We start from the raw sequence: 21,989 nt of genomic DNA on the forward strand, positions 1-21,989 counted from the left end.
AGAGAGGCTGTTATTACCGTGATAATTGCTTGTTGTCGACATAATGTTCTAAGCTAAAAAAAAATCACATTTGCCTGTGATAAGGGAGAATGTGATGAAGGCAGCAGGAAGGCGCATCGTGGAATACCAAATAATGCTGACATATGTTGTGCTACTATCTGCATTTAATGGCTGCTTCCTGCTGTTGCTTTTGGAATGTGTATCTTTACATGACTTGCATGTAACAGGTCAGCACTTCAGATGCTCCACAAGGCCTGCGAGGTTGCCCGGCGGTACAATTACTTTCCTGGAGGACTTGCACTTGTGTGGGCCTCATACTATGAGAGCTGCATTAGCTCTGAGCAAAGCTGCATCAATGAGTGGAACACCATGCAGGACCTGGAGTCCACACGGCCAGATTCCCCCATCCTCTTCATGGAGAAGTGAGTGTGTTGTTTAAAATAAATTGGGAAATGGCTTTAGTTTTAATACGGCTCTATAGTGAACATTAGTTTCATCTTATATTTGTAGAATTTCTCTTTCTTCCATCATTGTAAAAGTGGCCATGCACAGACTTGGATCGACTGAAGCTGCCAATTTTGGGTGGGGCGGCCGACCATTTAATGTGTATGAAATACCCGTTCATTTGGCCTATATTGGAGGAAGAAAGGATGCTTTATTCTCAACGGAGATAAGCCACCTCCAGTGGTGGCAGCAATTTGTTCCCCTCTCCCTACTGAAAACATATGTATGCTCGGTCAAGCTAATCATGCATGTGTATGGGAGTTTGGTAGGAATAGGTGTTGAAAATACATGGCTGGCTTAAAGGGGTTGGCCACCTTTTTGTTTTTGTTGTGGCAGACCTCCCACTACCACCACCGGCCAGATATGCAGAGAGATGCGACATACTTACCTGCTCCCCGCCGCTGGGCCCTGACACCTTTGCTCATCGGCCTTGGCTGCCTCGCTCGGGTCCCCCACTGTTAAGATCCGCTTTGACGATGACGCATCCAATGACTGGCCACAGTGGTGCCCTGCCCCTCTTCACTTGACTAACTGACATGACACAAGGAGGGGCAGATCATCCGCTTCAAAAGGATGTTTACATCGGGGAACCTAAGCAAAGAAGTCGGGACCCAGCAGCAGGGAGCAGGTAATTATGCTTTCCTTTGCAGGTCTGGCCAGGATTGGGGGTTTGCCAGTATAACCCCCAACAGGTGGCCAGTCCCTTTAAATTAAAGTGGGGTTTATGGCTGAGATAGGTGAATGAAGATCCATTTGTAGTTGTCTTTGCCTGCTCTTCTGACTTAGGTTATTATGTTGCAGACCTAATGAAGGTGAAAACACTGAATGGGTCATTAAAACAACACTGAGGGGCATCATGATGAGCCAAGACTTGGAGAATGTGACCTGCAAAGAGGTGACATTGTTTGAAAGCATTACCTACTTCCATGGGTGTCATATGAACGATCTTCTGAAGCTTGCGTTTCTCATTTAGATTCGGAATGAGCTGGAGAAGAAGTTAAGCTGCAATTTAAAGGAATACAAGGAATACATAGACAATGAAATGTTGCTAATTCTGGGCCAGATGGATAAAGCCTCTCTTATCTTTGACTATCTTTACCTGGTATGTAGCAAAAATAGAAGAAATAAATTTCATAGTAAGATTTGGTTAATTATGGGTCACTTACAGTACTTGTTTTTTTAAGTCAGTGGGGGTAGGTTCAGTAAGACTAGCATTTCATATGCCACTCTTAGTGAAAAATCTGTTGGAGCGAGACGTGCCAAATTTATTAAGAGGCCTCTTAATGAAATTGGAGCATCTTCAGGCAGACCATGCTCCAGAGAATCAAATCTATGCCGGCTGTGAGCTGGTGTAGATTTGAACAATAATTTATGCCACTTTTTGTTGTAAATTTGAGTGAATCTATCAGACTGTGGGAGGCCACGTCTATTCCTCTGAGCTACGCAGATTTTTTTTTTTGTGCCACTTTTTAAAAAGTTGCAAATTATAGCACAAGTTTTAGCACAGCTAATGCACTGTACCAAAATGTGTGACTTATTACTGTCCTAAAAGTGACGTAAAGAGAATGCTGAATCTATCCCAATGGTTTCTTTTTACATTTTTGTTAATCCACTGTCTACGGACTAGAAGGGTGACAAGGCAGTTGTCATTAAAGTGTGATCAGGTTACTGGTCTGCACTGGCCTAGATACCTCACTGGATATTTTTCTATTTCTCCTTTGCTCTTGAGCAGCAGACCCTTCAAGTGGCTAAACATGTTATGTACAAGGGGTTGTCAGCAGCGGATACCTTCTTAAAGAGGTGTTCTTACCAGAAGTGGAGTTGGTATCTTACTAGAATATGCCATCATTTCTTCATCTTTGGAATATGCCCCCCAGGGCCCCCTCCCACAATGATCAGACTCATGCACAGAAACGTTTGACGCACGATGTCACTTGCTTACAGAGATGGACAGGGACTTGCATTGATTTGATTCAATGTGCTGTGTCTTTAAGGGCTCTGAGTGGAATGCATCAAACTTGGAAGAGTTGAATAACGTGGGGTGAGTACAAGCTAATTCATTAGTTTTGCTGCTAACTTTTCTCTTGCAGCCAAACATTAGTGTACATGTTATGCTGCTAAGAGTCCTGTTCTTTCTTGGTGGATTTCAGAGAGACAGCTGGCAAATCCTTATAGAAACTTTTATTTTATTTTTTTCAGTATTCACATAGAACCTGTGTCATGTTTAAAGCTTATTTCCTATTAGTACAAATTTCTGTATTCATTTTTCTTTTTCTGTTATAACAAATTTCTATTTTATAAGACAAAGCATAGGTACAAGTATAGAAGTTGGTTAACATGACTTTTCATTGACATATCATTAACCCCTTAAGGACGCAGGGCGTATCGGTACGCCCTATTTCCCGAGTCCTTAAGGACTCAGGGCGTACCGGTACGTCCTAACTTGAAATCAGTATTCCGGCGCCCGAGGGGTTAAACGGAACGGGATTTCGGCTGAAATCCTTCAGCCGGCATCCTGTGACAACGCCAGGGGGGGTCATGTGACCCCCCCGTGTCGGCGATCGCAGCAAACCGCAGGTCAATTCAGACCTGCGGTTTGCTGCGCTTTTTGCAGTTTCTGATGCCCGCGGTCCCTGACCGCGGGGATCAGAAACTTTTGAGTGCCTATAATCTATATTTTTCACCCCCCCCTGCACCCCTGCACGATTTTATGCCGGCGGGTGGTGGGGGGGGGGGGGGTGTCGCATGCGGTGGGGGCGTTGCGGGAGGCGGGCGGTGCGGCAGGCGGGATCGCGATCCCCCGCCCGCCTCCCCATGAACGATCGTTGGCTTCTAGTGGTTATACCAGGGTGCCAGCACATTGCTGGCACCCTGGTATAAACGGCTGACATCTGTGCAGATGTCAGCCGTTTAACCCTTTCCATACCGCGGTCCGTACGGACCGCTGTATGGAAAAAGTTAACTGTCGTCGGTCAGGGAGCTCCCTCCCTCTCCATCGGGGGGCTGCTGTGCCTTTGCAGCCCCCCGATGGAGAGGGAGAGAGCCCCCAGAGAGCCCCCCTCAGCCCCGTGCTTACCCTTCCCCGTCTGCGAAGTTCTGAGCAGACGGGGAGGGTTCCCATGGCAACAGGACGCCTGCTCAGGCGTCCTGCTGTCCATGGTGCTGAACAGATCTGTGCTAAAAGCACAGATCTGTTCAGTGTAAGTAAAATACAGTACAGAACAATATATATTGTTCTGTACTGTATTATACAGACATCAGACCCACTGGATCTTCCAGAACCAAGTGGGTCTGGGTCAAAAAAAAAGTGAAAAAAAGTGAAAAAAGTTAAGATAAAAAAAAAACATTCATCACTGAATAAAAATTAAAAAAATTAAATACACTACACATATTAGGTATCGCCGCGTCCGTAACGACCTGATCTATAAAACGGTCATGTTACTTTCCCCGCACGGTGAACGCCATAAAAATAAAAAAATAAAAACTATGAGAAAATTAAAATTTTGCCCACCTTACTTCCCAAAAAAGGTAATAAAAGTGATCAAAAAAGTCATATGTACGCCAAAATAGTACCAATCAAACCGTCATCTCATCCCGCAAAAATCATACCCTACCCAAGATAATCGCCCAAAAACTGAAAAAACTATGGCTCTCAGACTAAAGAAACACTAAAACATGATTTTTTTTGTTTCAAAAATGAAATCATTGTGTAAAACTTACATAAATAAAAATAAAGTATACATATTAGGTATCGCCGCGTCCGTATCAACCGGCTCTATAAGAATATCACATGATCTAACCCCTCAGGTGACCACCGTAAAAAATAAAAAATAAAAACGGTGTAAAAAAAGCCATTTTTTGTCATCTTACGTCACAAAAAGTGTAATAACAAGCGATCAAAAAGTCATATGCACCCCAAAATAGTGCCAATTAAACCGTCATCTCATCCCGCAAAAAATGAGACCCTACTCAAGATAATCGCCCAAAAACTGAAAAAACTATGGCTCTTAGACTATGGAGACACTAAAACTTTTTTTGGTTTTAAAAAGGAAGTTATTGTATAAAACTTATATAAATAAAAAAAATTGTATACATATTAGTTATCACCGCGTCCGTGACAACCTGCTCTATAAAATTACCACATGATCTAACCTGTCAGATGAATGTTGTAAATAACAAAAAAAAAAAAAAAGTGCCAAAAAAGCTATTTCTTGTTACCTTGCCGCACAAAAAGTGTAATATAGAGCAACCAAAAATCATATGTACCCTAAACTAGTACCAACAAAGCTGCCACCTTATTCCGTACTTTCTAAAATGGGGTCACTTTTTTGGAGTTTCCACTCTAGGGGTGCATCAGGGGGGCTTCAAATGGGACATGGTGTCAAAAAAACCAGTCCAGCAAAACCTGCCTTCCAAAAACCGTATGGCATTCCTTTCCTTCTGCGCCCTGCCGTGTGCCCGTACAGCGGTTTACGAACACATATTAGGTGTTTCTGTAAACTACAGAATCAGGGCCATAAATAATGAGTTTTGTTTGGCTGTTAACCCTTGCTTTGTTACTGGAAAAAAAATATTAAAATGGAAAATCTGCCAAAAAAGTGAAATTTTGAAATTGTATCTCTATTTTCCATTAAATCTTGTGCAACACCTAAAGGGTTAACAAAGTTTGTAAAATCAGTTTTGAATACCTTGAGGGGTGTAGTTTCTTAGATGGGGTCACTTTTATGGAGTTTCTACTCTAGGGGTGCATCAGGGGGGGCTTCAAATGGGACATGGTGTCAAAAAAACAGTCCAGCAAAATCTGGCTTCCAAAAACCAAACGGCGCACCTTTCACTCTACGCCCCGCTGTGTGGCCGTACAGTAGTTTACGGCCACATATGGGGTGTTTCTGTAAACGGCAGAGTCAGGGCAATAAAGATACAGTCTTGTTTGGCTGTTAACCCTTGCTTTGTTAGTGGAAAAAATGGGTTAAAATGGAAAATTAGGCAAAAAAATGAAATTCTCAAATTTCATCCCCATTTGCCAATAACTCTTGTGCAACACCTAAAGGGTTAACAAAGTTTGTAAAATCAGTTTTGAATACCTTGAGGGGTGTAGTTTCTTAGATGGGATCACTTTTATGGAGTTTCTACTCTAGGGGTGCATCAGGGGGCTTCAAATGGGACATGGTGTCAAAAAAACAGTCCAGCAAAATCAGCCCTCCAAAAACCAAACGGCGCACCTTTCCCTCTACGCCCTACTGTGTGCCCGTACAGTAGTTTACGGCCACATATGGGGTGTTTCTGTAAACGGCAGAGTCAGGGCAATAAAGATACAGTCTTGTTTAGCTGTTAACCCTTGCTTTGTTAGTGGAAAAAATGGGTTAAAATGGAAAATTAGGCAAAAAAATGAAATTCTCAAATTTCATCCCCATTTGCCAATAACTCTTGTGCAATACCTAAAGGGTTAACGAAGCTTGTAAAATCAGTTTTGAATACCTTGAGGGGTGTAGTTTATAGAATGGGGTCATTTTTGGGCGGTTTCTATTATGTATGCCTCGCAAAGTGACTTCAGACCTGTAGTGGTCCCTAAAAATTTGTTTTTTGTAAATTTCTGAAAAATTTCAAGATTTGCTTCTAAACTTCTAAGCCTTATAACATCCCCAAAAAATAAAATATCAATCCCAAAATGCTACAAACATGAAGTAGACATATGGGGAATGTAAAGTCATCAAAATTTTTGGGGGTATTACTATGTATTACAGAAGTAGAGAAACTGAAACTTTGAAATTTTGCAAATTTTTCAAAATTTTTGGTAAATATGGTATTTTTTTATGCAAAAAAATTTACTTTTTTGACCCAATTTTAGCAGTGTCATGAAGTACAATATGTGACGAAAAAACAATCTCAGAACGGCCTGGATAAGTCAAAGCGTTTTAAAGTTATCAGCACTTAAAGTGACACTGGTCAGATTTGCAAAAAATGGCCAAGTCCTTAAGGTGAAATAGGGCTGAGTCCTTAAGGGGTTAAGAGAGGAGCTTCCCCTCATATCATATTAAATACAGAACACGTACAGAAGAACAGACTATTGTCCTTTTAACAAGATATGTCAACTAAGAGGACTCGCGAACAGGGTGGGTGGGGTTAGTCCTGTCAGCGATAATAGATTGTGGAGATTAGCGCGAGAGGTGTGGCGTATACCTGAGTACGTCTGTTATACTGTGTTTTGAACATCTGGGTCAAGGCCTCTGTATTTCAGCCAGGGGCTCCATAAGGCCTTGAATTTGTTTGGGGAATGGAGTTGCCAGTGGGCCAGCTGCTCAAAAGGGTACAACTGATCCCCTCTATTTAACCAATGTGGGGGCTCCCTCTGTTTCCATTGACCAGCCACCAAAATCCAAGCTGCACCCAGTAACGTTTGAATTAAATGTTGTTGCGCCTGTGGGACCTGTAATTCCGTCATGAGGCCTAAGAGGCAAATCTTAGGGGAAACTGGGAGGTGGACTTTGCATATTCAAGACAGCTGGCTACAGTATTCATTTTTCTGACCGTAGAGCCGAGTCTCGCTATACCACTGACTACTAAAGACAATTCTCACATGAAAATGGACTAAAGGCTGGATATATATTCTACTGTAGCACCGGTCCCCATGAAGATGTGTTCTAGTAATAGATTCCCTTTAAATGGGCTTCAGAACTGAGTAACATTCAGTGCTACCTGTTTTTCTCTGTCCCCATGTCAATCATTTAAAATGAGATGACGCATTAATGGTAGATTCACATTACAGTTTCCTTTTTCCGTTGTTCTGATCCGTCAGAACAACAAAAGAACCAAAAAGCAGATCATCGGTTTTAGCCTTTTCCATCTGAGATCCATTAGTTTAGATGGATGAAAGTCCTTCATGGAGGACTTTCTCTTCCATCTAAAATAATGAATCTCAGACAGAAATGGCTAAAGCAGATGCAAAGTTAGCATAACGGATGCTCAAAATAAAGTATCTGTTTTTATTTGTTTTTGGTTCTTCTGATGGATCAGAAGAATGGAAAACTAAACGGGGATATAATTCTACCCCAAAGATGGCACGTCATCACAAGCCCTAAAGCTTAATGAATGAAGACCTATCTTTTACCATATCCCTTAAAATCAATAATAATTTACATGTAATGCAATAATTACCAGAAAATGATTTGTACATCAGCTCTGTTTGCATATGTAATGAAGATTTGTGTTTGCATTTTTGCCTAGCTCATACATCAGTAGGGCAAAGAGTTACTGTATCTTGTATTTCATTAAATTTACTGAGGCGTAGTAATAATAATAATAATAATAATGTGGTGGTGTTGTTTTTTTTGTCATCCCAGAGTTGGCTACATACTGAATGTCACCAGGGAAATAGACAACTTTTTTCCAGGCCTCTTTGCCTATCACAATATCAGAGTATATGATGAAGAGTCCACTGACTTATTGTCACACTGGAATGATGCCTATAACTTTATTAACAAAGCAAAGTTAGTATCAGTTTACACTTGTGTAGTGGTGTCAGACACCATTTTTGATCATTATATACTGTTTATATGTATTGATTACAATAGATAAAAGGGGTTGTCTGGGATTTTGATACTGATGGCCTATCTTCAGGATAGTTCATCAATATCCTATTCCTGGCACCCCCTGAAAAGCTGTTTAAAGAGACCACAGCGCTCAGAGTGCTGAGGCCTCATTGTAGGCCAGTGACATCACATTTATCAGTCACCTGGTTTAGGTGCAGCTCAGTCCCATTCAAGTGAATAGACCTGTGGTGCAGAACCAAACACAGTCTCTATACAGTATGCTGTGAGGCGACTGCAGTGCTAGCTGGACGTTATGGGTTCAGGCTGCTGCTTTCCCTACACCTACATTTTTTTCATTTGGTCTATTAGAAATGTTGAACTTTTGTCTCTGTGCAACCTTGAGTTTCTCTAGTAGCAGGCTCTGAATTTACACTCTGTTCCATCAGGCAGCTCAGCTGACGGCTTCTGATATCTGACCTCTTAAACTCTCATCATAGCTCAATTCTCATCTTACTGATAAAAATGTGGCTTTAAGTGTTTGACCTTTTAGTAATTTAAAGGGGTTCTGCAGTTTTTTTAAACTGATGATCTATCCTCTGGATAGATCATCAGCATCTGATAGGCGGGGGTCCGACACCCGGGACCCCTGCCGATCGGCTGTTTGAGAAGGCAGTAGCGCCACGGCCTTCTCGCTGTTTACCACAGGCCCAGTCACGTCACGACTAGTATCAATGGCCTGGGCGGGGCTAAGCTCTGTTCACTTGAATGGAGCTTAGCCCCGCCCAGGCCAGTGATACTAACCGTGACGTCACTGGGCCTGCGGTAAACAGTGAGAAGGCCGCGGCGTTACTGCCAGCGCCGCTGGCTTCTCAAACAGCTGATCGGCGGGGGTCCCGGGTGTCGGACCCCCGCGATCAGATGCTGATGATCTATCCAGAGGATAGATCTCATCAGTTTAAAAAAACTGCAGAACCCCTTTAAAGATGAGGGTTATTAGATTATCAATTGAAGAAATTATTTTTAGCCCAAAATGAGTAAAATGCAATCGTAAAATAAAATTGCCCCTGAAGGTGTACATAGCCTTTCAGAACCAGGAGTTTATTTCTGATTGCTACATTTATCAGTTAGAAATGGAAAGTTGTGGGATACAATGATATACCTGGCTCATCCAGAAGGAGTTAAAACTGGAGACGCCAGTTACATAAAAGTCTGAGCTGTAACCATAGCAGTACATAACATCACGTTAGCATTGCATATTTTCATTTTGTTACTGTGCCAACAGAAAAAATCACTCCAAGTGTCTGGTGCACTGCAAAATGGGAGTCAGTCGCTCAGCTTCTACAGTAATAGCTTATGCAATGAAAGAGTATGGCTGGTCCATGGAGAAAGCGTATAATTATGTAAAACAGAAGCGAAATGTAGCAAGACCAAATGCTGGTTTCATGCGTCAACTCTCAGAGTATGAAGGAATCCTTGATGCCAGGTAAATTTAACTTTGTGTATCAAAGTTTGTATTAATGCAGTTATACAGTGAACCTTTATGTAAGGTATATGTAATCTGAATATTGCTTAGAATGTTTGAACTCTCAGAAGACCCCGAGCTATACAAGGTCATATATTATGGCATTGCATTATATTGTCATTCCCTAAGGCTACTTTCACATCTGCGTTTTGCTTTAACAGCAGGGATCGACAAAAACGCTTCCGTTATGATAATACAACCGACTGCATCCGTTCTGGTTGTATTGTCTCTAAAATAGCCATAACGTTTTCTTTCGTATCCTAAAAATGGATCCGACACCATTGACTTATATTGTGTTGCATGCCGGATCCGTCTTGATCAGTAACCCATGATGCACACAAAAACGCTGCTTGCAGCGCTTTTGTGTCCGGCCTGGGAATGCAACCAAACAGAACGAATGCATTCTGGTGCATTCCGTTCAGTTCAGTTTTGTTCCCATTAACAATGAATGGGGACAAAACTGTAGCTATTCCTCCGGTTTTGAGATCCACTGACGGCTCTCAATACCGGAAAGGAAAATGCAGATTTGAAAGTAGCCTAATACACTCATTGACAAAATAACATGTCCAGATAGAAATATCAGATTGCTGCAAAAGTCAGCATGCAGTTATGTCTCTGATCGTTAAGTAAATGATTACAGGTGTAATCTGGTTAGACACTCCCCACCCACACCACGCCCCCTTGTTTAGACCGGGCATGAGTGGCAGAAAAGAGGAAAAAGTAGCGTATATCTGTTGGTAAATGACCCCCTAGTTCTTGCCATAAGAGGGCGTAAAAGTGCTTCCTCTGCTGCCCTATATAAAGGCTCTCAGAAGCTACTTTTGGGTAGTGTACTTCTTGGTGAGAGGTCATTGACTGCACTTGGAAGAAATTTTGTTCAGTTGATATGCTTTGATAGGGGGCACATCATTGGCCTGAGAGAAGCAGAATAGTCGTTTTGACGAATTACCCGCCATCTAGGCCGTTCTGACCTAGCAGTTGGGAGCATGCAAACAGGCCCAGACAGACTACTATTAGGAAGCACAAGCAGCTCCCACAGTTTTGTTGTCCTGCTTCCAGTTGGCATTTTTTTGCATAGTAATGCTCACCCACACAAACGGTTTCCCAGGGTTGTGTCTGACAGGTTGTTAAAAGTAAAAAATAAATTAAAAAAATGTGTGTATGTATGTATATACATGTGTGTGTATATGTGTGTGTGTGTATATGTGTGTGTGTGTGTGTGTGTGTATGTATATATATATATATATATATATATATATATATATATATATATATTCATTCTAACAGCTCCTTCCTGGTGTGTGTTTTATTTTATTTTTTCTGAATGTATACTTGCAATAGTTGAGAGAGACATGATCTGAGGGGAGATCCATTTTATGGGAACTTAGGTATCATTAAACTATGAAGGTAAGTGTAAAAAAAATATATACAGTGGTCCCTCAAGATACAATGGCTGCAGGATACAATACTTTTAGCATGCAGTGGTCTTTCCTGACCCGTCGTAAGTTAAAACTAGACTCTGCGTACTATGCTTCAGCCTCAGACCCAGCCACACAACATGGCCATTTCTCTGGTAAAACACTTGTATTGCTGGTCTAGTAGCTCATCTTTACAGTACAGAGTGATACAGAAGTACAGGTCAGGTGAGGGCAGTTCCATATTTTTTTAAGTGTTTTTTTTATTTTTTAGAATGGGGGTATTATTTTATGCACATGAATAGAGATTGAGATCACAGGGAAAGAAAAGGGCCATAATTACTGATACATGGACATAAGGGCAGGTTACAGCAACAATTGCCAGCAGCGTGCTGAAAAAGCAAAAATCTACTTCTGCATGCTGCTGGAATAAGTGTCTTTGCCTGCCCTGGCATTAGAAAGAATAGCCTTTTTCTGTGATTTTATTTAAATTTGATCCAAGGTATACAGTTTGCACTTACGTGATGTACTTGTAATCCACAACCTCTATAATTGTCAGGTTGGCAAATGGAGGTTATAATTCTGACTAAAGGAATAGTCGTGTAGGTACTCTGCAGGACCCTGCTCTTCTGATGGGGTGCTCTTGATTAAAGAATGGGTCTTGCCAGTGTACATGCCAGCTGCTGATTGAAATAACTCTAACACCACAATGTAGACATACCAACCATCATCATGGGCAGGTAAAGCCATGACAGAAGAAAACATAAAAATATAAATAAATGATTAATTGGAGGTTCGAGGCAGCGATTCCTAACAAATTATCAGAAAACAGCCTAGAATTCTATTCTTGTCTTTACATCAACCAAAAGCTGTTTTATTTTGTAGTGTCTGTAAGATGCCCCAAGTTAGACACCTTCTACACCCTAAATAGAGCCAAACTCCTAAGAGTCCAAAGAGGTTGTCTGAGAGTATAATAAGAAATGTTATAAAATAACAGACCAGCTGTTACTCAAATCACTTGGGGGGGCAGCCCTGCAATAACCATGCCAGCTACTACACAGAGGATGGTGCTGTGTAATGCTGGTGTCTTCTGAAAACAGGTGATTGGCGGGGGTGCCAGGAGTCAGATCCTACCAATCTGACATTGATGAGGAGAGGTCATCAATAATTAAGTCCCAGAAAACCCCCTTTAATTAATAATGTAAAACTCCTTGTTTTCTGATGCCCCACTTGTTAGGAATACTTATTCTTGCATATTGTCTGGGCAGACTCGCAGTACAGTTCTCTCTGTGCTGTTGGGTACACCTCCTGCCTTTCTGATGTCAACCACAGGTCCTGTCAGATCTTCTTCCGATGTCATGCATAAAGTGTGGTATAAGGCTACTTTCACACTGGCGTTTTGGCTTTCCTTTTCTGAGATCCGTCATGGGCTCTCAAAAACGGATCAGTTTGGCCCTAATGCATTCTGAATGGAAAAGGATCCGCTCAGGATGCATCAGTTTGCATCAGTTCAGTCTCCATTCTGCTCTGGAGGCGGACACCAAACGCTACCTGCAGGGTTTTTCTGTCTGCGATGTGGAGCGGCGTAAGACGGATCAGTCCTGGCACACAATGTAAGTCAACGGGGACGGATCCGTGTTCATGACTAATCCGTCATGGCTATAGAAGACATAATACAACTTGATCCATTCATGATGGATGTATTATGGTAACGGAAGCGTTTTTGCAGATCCATGATGCATCCGCAAAAAACACTAATGTGAAAGAGAGAAGAGTCTGCACACGTATGCAGCCGCCTTCTCGTCCTTTTATTTTGAGGTTTTGCATTGATATTAGCCAGTATAGCACCCATATGGGTATTTCTGTTTTAGCGGGATAGAGTCCTGTTCTTGCCTGTATTTATCTATATATGATTGAGGGTATGGTTCATTCAGAAGTTTAAAGGGGCTGTCTAATCACAAACAATGGGGCATTGCGCTAGGATATGCCCCCATTGTCTTATAGGTGCGGGTCTTGCACCTATATTGAGAACGGAGCGGGCAAAGTGGTGGCTTGAGGACTCTGGAGGACACCACCAAGCGAGCTCCCATAGAAGTGAATGGGAGCGCACCGCGCATAACCGGCCCCCGCTCCCCTTCACTTCTATGGGCTCAGCAGAAATAGCTGAGCCAGCGCTCAGCTATTTAGGGCGGCCCCATAGAAAATGAATAGAGGGTGGCTGTGCATGCGCAGTGCGCCATCCACCACTTTTGGGGCTCCGTTCTCGATATAGGTGCGATATGCCCCCATTGTATGTGATGAGACAACCCCTTTAAAAATAATGTTCATAACTTGTGACAATCTTTTTTTTTTTTTTTTCTTTAAGCAATCAACGACACAATAAACTATGGAAGCAACACAGAGAACAAGCAGAATTTGAGTCCATGTTTCCATCTGCCTATCAGCCGCCTAACATGGAATCTGACCTTCAATACAAAATAAATGAGGAAGATGTGGATGATCAAGTTTTGCCTGAAAGTAAATGTTTTGGGAATCTTCCAGAGCCTCATGGCTTAATTGAGCCAACTATGATGTTGGAAGTCCAAGACCTGGAGAGAGATGCCTTATTAGTAGACCCTCCTTTTCCAGAACCATTCTGCACATTGACAACCAAAGAGAAAACGTGTATGAAGGCAGGAAGAGATTTAGATATTCGAATGCGGGAAGTAAGAAAAAAGTTGGACTTTGAAAAGACTTTAGGTCCAAAGTACCTTGAAGATGATCTAAGCTCTGTAGAAACATCTGCACCCATGATGTGTTACAGGGAGGATCACCGTGTTAGCAAGGAATTTTTGAACAATAGCAGCAGTAAGAGAAGCTGTCCAAAAGACAGTGAGGTAGGAGTCCATTCAGTTGTATAACACTGTCAGAATTGTTGAGACATTACATTTTCATCTACAACATTTTATGGCATAACTTTAAATGGGCTCTGTTGTTTCTAGAAATGTTGGATAAATCACTATTACAAGTTAATACAAGAAACTTTGTAAAATATGTTATCAGAGAAAAATATATATATTTTTTTTTCTCCACTTATGTTCAACTTCTCCCTTTTGCACTAAGGCTGCAGAGGTGACAACGTGTGAAAAAATGCAGAATGCAATTGTATAATGGCCAGATATAGCGTTACGCCTGAAATAAGAGGTTACACTTTAAGGTGAAATACACTTATAAAAATGAAATGTTCTTGAAGTAAGAATGGAAAATGCAGGCTCTGTAACCAACTTTGGTCCCTAAGTACTACTCCTGTGGACCAAATTCGTAACAACCATCTTAGGGGTTAAAAAGTAGAATTAACGTGGAGACGTATTGCCTACATTTTAGTTATTTTTCAGTATTCGCTGTGTCAATATCATCAAAAAAAGTTATGGTGGACAGTGGTATTAGAGAGTCAGAGAGTGTGGGTAGAGAGCTAGTTCACTGGCAGGATATGCAGTTAAAGAGAGAGTGGTTGAGAATGCAAAACTATTTTGTTTAGAGAGTGAGAGAACAGAGTTTAGACAGGGAGCAAGTCTAGTGTGAGGGTGGCTCTGGAGGACCATTGTGTGAAGCCAAAGGAGGAAGTAAGAGATAGGAGTTTGGAGGCAGTTGAGTGGCATATGGCAATAGTAATGTTCAAATCCTCCATGATGATGGTAGGGATGTCGGCTGAGAGGAAGTGTAGGAGCCAGGTATTGAAGTGGTTAAAAAAGGCTGTATTGGGGCCTGGTGGAACAGTAGATTATGGCTCTTTGGAGGTTGGAGGGAAAGTAGATGCAGACAGAATTAATTTTGAAAGATGGGAGGTTTGGGAAGGGTAGAGATGGGTTGAAGGAGTATTTACCTGATGGTAGAAGGCCAACACCTCCATTATGTCAGGCTGAACTGGGAGTGTGAGTAAATTGGATTTTTCCATAGGAGAGTGCAACAGGGGAGGCTGTGTCAGAAGGTGTCAGCCATGTTTCTTTGAGACCACGGAAGGTAAGCATTTCAAAATGGAAGTGGTCATGGATGTAGGAAAGCTTATTGCAAGCGGAACATGAATTCCATAATGCTGTAGAGAGAAAGACCAGGGTAGCAGAGGTCAGGTGAAATGGGTATGAGGGTTAAGGGGGGTAGAACAGGGGCTCGGAGGCAGAAAGGAGAAAGCATAGTGGGGATCAGTTGAGGGGCCCCAGCATGTCTCCAGCAGTCAGTAGAAGTAGTGAGAGGGAAAGTAGGTGTGAGTATGAATGTCTCTGTGCTAAAATGTGCCTGGAAATAAGTTTTTACTGTGCCAGATAAAAACTGACCTATTATTAGAGTTGGTTCATTTCAGTGGGAGCAGCGCTGCAGTAACCAGTTAGTGTACTATAGAATGGAGCTGTGTAGATGCTTCCCGAACAGCTAATGGTGTCAGACCCTGCGATGTGATATTGATGACCTATCCTATGGATAGCTGAAGGCTACTTTCACACTCGCGTTTGGTGCGGATCCGTCATGGATCTGCACAGACGGATCTGTTCAGATAATACAACCGTTTGCATCTGTTCAGAACGGATCCGTTTGTATTATCTTTAACGTAGCCTTGAACACCATTGAAAGTCAATGGAGGACGGATCTGTTTTCTGTTGTGCCAGATTGTGTCATAGAAAACGGATCCGTCCCCATTGACTTACATTGTGTGCCAGGATGGATCCGTTTGGCTCAGTTTCGTCAGACGGACACCAAAACGCTGCAAGTAGCGTTTTGGTGTCTGCCTCCAAAGCGGAATGGAGACGGAACGGAGGCAAACTGATGCATCCTGAGCGGATCCTTACCCATTCAGAATGCATTAGGGCAAAACTGATCGGTTTTGGACCGCTGGTGGGAGCCCTGAACGGATCTCAGAAACGGAAGCCAAAACGCCAGTGTGAAAGTAGCCTAACTTGGTGATCTGTTTCTTCATTCTGGAGAAAAGGTACTAATACATATGCAAATGAGCAGCTAAGTGGACGGAGGGCAGGCTCAAACCGCTCTGTGCACCCTGGGTCCTCCTGCTTCCTATGCCAGCAAATCCTTCTCCTTTCTAGGTTCCTGCATAGTCATCAAGCCTGGCCCGGTCAATCAAGAGGAAGAGGGAGGGGCTGGCAGGAGGAGCAAGGGTGCACAGAGTTTTTAACAGTGAGTGTCCAGGTTTTAGACTCCCTTTAAATACCAGGGTATAAGTTACAAACCTCCATATACTGCAGATGTTGTGGCAGACTCTTAATACATGTGGAATAGGCCAAGACAAAATTACCAATAATGTATTGCTCATTCATCTAGCAGCATTCATATACAGTTTTTTTCATTTTATTTAATGACCCATTTCCTAGAATTGTGACTCTTAAGTTGTTTGGTTTTGCAGGAAGATGCCATATTTGGAATCCTGAGCAAGGTCAAGCCACCATATCCATCATGTACAGACTGTATATATTCTGAGACGCAGGAGGAATGCCAAGATCTGGATACAGCTGGCATACCTGAAGCCCCCACTGTATGCACACAGCCAGCACTGTTACAGCACATGACTTCAGCAGTTTTGGATAGGATGCATGGACACAAACTGGTTAAACCAACACCACTACAAACCGATTTGAGCACTTTTGCTTCAACCCCTTCTAAAGCCAATGATGTGAATTACAGTGATTCAATCAACCTGCATGAAACAAAAGATGAAGAATTCTGTGACGACTCGAAAAGAAATTTAAAACAAGGTAAAGATCTGAAATATTTGTTTTTCAGCAGGGACTTGGAAAAACCTGCCACGCATAGCTACTTGATGCAACACCAAGAATCGATTATGCAGCTTCAGAAGGCTGGTTTGGTTAGAAAGCATACCAAAGAACTGGAACGTCTCAAGAGTGAAGGCTCTTCTGTGCTTAAAGAGAGTCCTATAGAAAAGACAGAGAGCTGTAAACTCGACCATACACAGCAACCTTCTGATCAGTCTATTGAAGAACAAACAGGTAGCACAGAAAAAGTAGAATTGGTCGACATATTGGATGGCGTGTTTCAGAAGACATCTACCCCATCCTACTGCAAAGCTGATTTGATCAGTAGTTATACAAAAGACTTTCTGAAGACTATCTGCTACACTCCAGCGTCATCTTCAATGAGCTCTAATCTCACCCGCAGTTCAAGCAGTGACAGCATCCACAGCATTCGTGGCAAGCCTGGCCTTGTCAAACAGAGGACTCAAGAAATCGAAACTCGCATGCGTCTAGCCGGTCTTACTCTTTCTTCACCTCTCAAGAGATCCCACTCACTAGCCAAACTGGGAAGTCTCAATTTTTCCACCGATGATTTATCAGGTGATCCTGACACTTTTCAAATCTCTGAGTTCAAGAGCCCAAGGCTAAGAGACAATTTCATCTGCACTGACACTCCATCCTCCACCTCAACAATGGAAAACCCATCAGGTCTCACGGGGTCTAATAATTCATCAATGACTGAGACCGAACCAAGATGACTTTTTACCAAATGTTACTTTTAATTTATGTCTGATGTAAACGTAATGGGCAGATATGTTTGAGACCAATATTATGTTGCTTTTATACCCATTGCTAATTTTCTTGACTAACTGTGCACATAATATTATTGTGTTCTTTACTAATGTTTTTTTTTTTTTTTTCTTAATTTTTGTATTGTGGATTTATTTCTATTTTATTGTTATTGCCAATCAAGGTACTGTTTTTGTATTTAAGTTGCTTTTGGACTGGGTACCACGACATTGTTACAATTTGTAGACAAAGAATAACTAATATATGTATAAAGGAATGCTGCACTTCATGTTTACTGAATCTACCTCCAATTACTTAAGTAAAGTTTTATAGACACACCAGTATACAGTGCTGTACAAAAAGGAGTTGTTCAGACCCCCCGCCCCCAGCCACCACCACCACCACCACCACCACCACCACCACCCTACTTAACTGCTCCTTGCCTCTGGGTTCCTGCTCTTTCGCTCCCCCGCTACACCAGGAGCGGACTGGCCATATACCTTTACAGGGAAATTTCCCAGTGGCCCAATGCCCAAGGGGCCGCCTGAGGCCTTCTTATACATAAAAGATATGATGCTCTCAGGATTAATTATGCACCAGGTACCCTCTTGAATTTAACTGTATCACTGTCCTCAGTATGGTGATAGGGCAGTATTTTATGCTGCTCTGTTGTATTTGGTTTTGCTGGGGCGGTATTTTGTGCTGCACTACGTACTGCTGACCTGCCTACATCTGTTGTCCCTCCCTACTTGTTGTCTTGCCTTCTCTACAACTTGGGGCCACTTTTGGCTTTTTTTTCCAATGCCACTTTAACTTCCAACTTGGGGCCCTGCTACAGCCACTGTGTCCCCCATGCATATGAACCAGTGACCTTATGCATGGTAGACTAGTCACTGCGGCAGCCTCATGACTTCTGTCAAAACAGATTTGATACAGGGATACTGAAGAGGTGCTGCATTGGCAGGGCTGGTAAGTAGTTGGGACCCAGCAGCAGGGAGCAGGTAAGTATGCTTTTGCCTCTGTAGGTCCAGCCACATGAAGGAATGATTATATCCTGGCTTTTTATTTGCTTAAATGGTTTGTCTCATCGGGACAAACATGGCATATTGATAGGACATGCCATAATAAATATCTAACAGGTTCAGGTCTCACCTCTAAGGCCTCTTTCACAAGAGCGTGACGGGTAGGCTCCGGATGCATTCAGTGAAACTCGCACCATTTTGCAAGCAAGTTCAGTCAGTTTTGTCTGCGATTGCGTTCAGTTGTTCAGTTTTTTCCACGCGAGTGAAATGCGTGTTGATGCGTTTTTCACGCTCGTTATAAAAAACGGAAGGTTTACAAACAACATCTCCTAGCAACCATCAGCGAAAAACGCATTGCATCCGCACTTGCTTGCGTTTTTCACTGAAGCCCCATTCACTTCTATGGGGCCAGGGCTGCGTGAAAAACACAGAATATAGAACATGCTTCGTTTTTCACGCAACGCAGAACTGATGCGTGAAAAAAATTGAATGGGTCAGGAGTCGGTGCAGGTGCTATGCGTTCACGTCACGCATTGCACCCACACGGAAAACTCACTCGTGTGAAAGGGGCCTAACCGAGTGAGTGAGATCTGCACACCGTAACTAGGAAGGGTGCTCATAGAGGACAATAGTCAAAGCAATTGTTGAAGAGATTCTATGGCACACCAATTAAAGTTTTATAATGCTTTTTTTTTTAATCCATCATGTATATGTTTAGATTACTTAGTACAAGCAATCCATGTCCAGAATTTCCACATGTATACAGAGATTTTACAAGGCCATATAATGTCCTAACTTTTCGGTCCCACAAAGGACCTTTATCAAGGGATCTGTCAAGAAATATAAAAATTATATATAGCATTCCATATGTTATCAATGAATTGAAGTATAAATTAGAAAAAACTGAGGTCAAGTAGGGTTACATAATAATAAGAAATAACATTGATTAATAATAAGAAATAACATTGATAATGATCGTCAAAGCAACAATCCATATACTACACGTTCATAGTAGTGCCAATTCTATAATCAACTGTATAAAGGTACTGCTGTGAGGCATGTCAAAGTATATAGAAGTATTAAAAAAGGGTGTCTGGATATTGGAGGAATAAGGAGCAGTAAGGCAAGAAGATATGATAATAAAGGTAAAGTAGGCAAGAGGAAGTAATAAAAAATACGCAAAAGGAAGTTATAAAATGGGGCCAGAGGTCTGTTGGTGGTGAAGTTGGGGAGCTGTGGTTATTACCTGAGGCCTGGAGTGAAGAGACTAGATCTGGACGGCACTGCATGGCGGCCCAGCGTGTTATAAATAGAGGGATAAAGTGTATAGCGTTGTAGGAGTGAGTGTGCGCCACCGCTGACGTCACTACGTCAGGGTGCGCGCACGTAGCGCTATGTGAGGTAATGCTGGCAAGGGAATCACTCTTGTAGGGGTGACTACAGAGAAATCGCGATGAAGGAGGGGGGACCAAAGGGGAGATAATCCATAATAAGTAAAGGAGAAATTATCTAATATACCATATATGAAGTCTGAAGAGGATCCATGGTATGGAGTAAATATGTGTAATGGAATGTTGAAAAGGACAATATGTCAAGTAGGAATTGAGCATATAGAATGAAGGATCGAGGGAGAATTACAGTGAGAGGAAAATTTAGAAAAAAGAGAGAAATAGAGGAAAGGGAATAAGGCAAAAAGTATGGAAAAGAAGGGTAGAGAAAAAGGTAGACACAGTAAAAGGTAGGAAAAAAGTGGAGGGAAAAGGAATGAGGGGAAAAAAAAAGGGGGAGCAGATAAGGAAGAGCGGGGAAAAAAAGGGGGATAGAAGCGAGAAAAAAATGGGAAGGTGAGAAGAAAGCAAACCAGAGAAAAGGGGGAGAAAGGAAAAGGATATTGACATGGATAAGCACGAATCAGGTATAAGATCAGGAAGGAGAGACGGTAGAGAGTATGTTGAATCACGTGGCTAAATGAAAAGCAAACCATGAATGAAATTAACACAGCAAAAATGAGTAAGGCATACATGGTAGTGAGGGGGTTAGTTAAGGGGAGGGGGAATCTCACCCATGTTGTCTGCTAATTAGGGATAATGTCCCAGACTAACGAATCTGAAAAGGAATGGAGAAGAAAAAATCATATAATATTGTTACAGATTACAGAAAAAATCATTCTCTATTCAGTCATTTTGGGGACAAAGTATCCAAGCGATGGATCCAAAAAGAATTGTAGCGTTTCCAACCCTGCGTGGAATCGATACTTCTTCCAGGACTTGAAAACGCAGTGACGAAATGTGATGATTGTACTCCTTAAAATGGGCCGGCATTGAAAATAACCATTGTTGAGTTCTAATGGTAGACTTGTGCCTGGAGATTCGGTCTCTTATATGTTGTGTGGTTTCACCAACATAAATCAGGCCGCAGGGGCATTTAATAAGATAAACCACATAGCTGGAGTCACAGGTAAAAAAAAATCCCTCAATCGGGTATTTTTTGCCCGAATATGGGTGTATGACCATATTGCCTTTTATGACACTTGAACACTGGGCACAATGGAGACAGGGAAAGGTACCTGATTTAGGGTTCTTAAGAAAACAATGACGGGGGATCTTGGGAATGTCTGCCCCAACCAGCCTATCTTTAATATTTCTTGAACGTTTGTAACATGTTAGCGGTGGAGCTTGGAATTCCTGCATGTTGGGGTATGCCTGAGACAATATGCGCCATTGTTGTCGGATTGTATGTTGGATTTTAGGTATGAGGGGATGGTACGTCATAATACATGGTATCTGTTTGGTCGCATCGGATGTAGAATTCTGTGTTGTCAGAATGTGGGGTGGCCGGTTGGAATGCTTGTGTATTCAATCGGTAACCTCTCTGAACAAATTTGAATGACATCTCTTCTGCTCTCTTTTGGCGTGTAGAGGGGTTTGTAACAATCCTCTCTACTCATGTTAGTTGTGAGCGTGGTAGAGACATCTTAGTGGCCCTTGGATGACAACTTGTGTAATGTTAAATGCTGTTCCTGTCTGTTGGTTTGCTGTACAGGTCAATTTCAATGTGGCCTTGTTCTTCCTTCAGTATCAAGAAAACTGATTTCCTAGTGTTAATCTGTACCATGAAGCCTAACTCGGGGTACACATTATCAAGGTATTGGTGGAACAGTAGTACGATAGAATTAGGATCATTCCAGGAGCAGAATATGTTGTCAATAAAGCCAAGCCACATAGTGGCATGTTGCTTAAAGGGACACTGACAGGCCCAATAAGCATAATTAGCTATATATATGCATGCACAGGTCTTGTATTGTGTATTAAAAACATATAAGTATAACCCCTGTCCACCTTATGAACACTGCAAACTGATGTTTTATAACCTGATGTAATCGGTCTTCTTTCTGCCCAAGGGGCGGCGTTTCAGCTTCACTTCTGCCCAGCCAGCCCCAACCACCGCTTTGAAGCGCCGCCCAGCTCATCAATATT

The 21,989-nt window shown here is 42.1% G+C and overlaps 1 protein-coding gene across 3 annotated transcripts in view; it reads left to right on the forward strand.

Moving 5' to 3' along the window:
• The window catches only part of SSH1 (slingshot protein phosphatase 1), a 55,848-nt gene extending 38,068 nt beyond the window's left edge, over positions 1-17,780 (forward strand). For all 3 annotated transcript variants that reach the window (XM_040416607.1, XM_040416608.1, XM_040416610.1), the window contains 8 exons: positions 228-422; positions 1,306-1,399; positions 1,478-1,606; positions 2,499-2,545; positions 7,845-7,991; positions 9,316-9,516; positions 13,336-13,846; positions 16,357-17,780. In XM_040416607.1, the coding sequence (XP_040272541.1) occupies positions 228-422; positions 1,306-1,399; positions 1,478-1,606; positions 2,499-2,545; positions 7,845-7,991; positions 9,316-9,516; positions 13,336-13,846; positions 16,357-17,460 (2,428 nt within the window). In that variant the 3' untranslated portion in view covers positions 17,461-17,780. The remainder of the gene's footprint in view (positions 1-227; positions 423-1,305; positions 1,400-1,477; positions 1,607-2,498; positions 2,546-7,844; positions 7,992-9,315; positions 9,517-13,335; positions 13,847-16,356) is intronic.
• The last annotated feature ends 4,209 nt before the right edge of the window (positions 17,781-21,989 follow it).

This window comes from Bufo bufo, chromosome 2 (genome assembly GCF_905171765.1).
Source record: "Bufo bufo chromosome 2, aBufBuf1.1, whole genome shotgun sequence".
Lineage (NCBI taxonomy): Eukaryota > Metazoa > Chordata > Amphibia > Anura > Bufonidae > Bufo > Bufo bufo.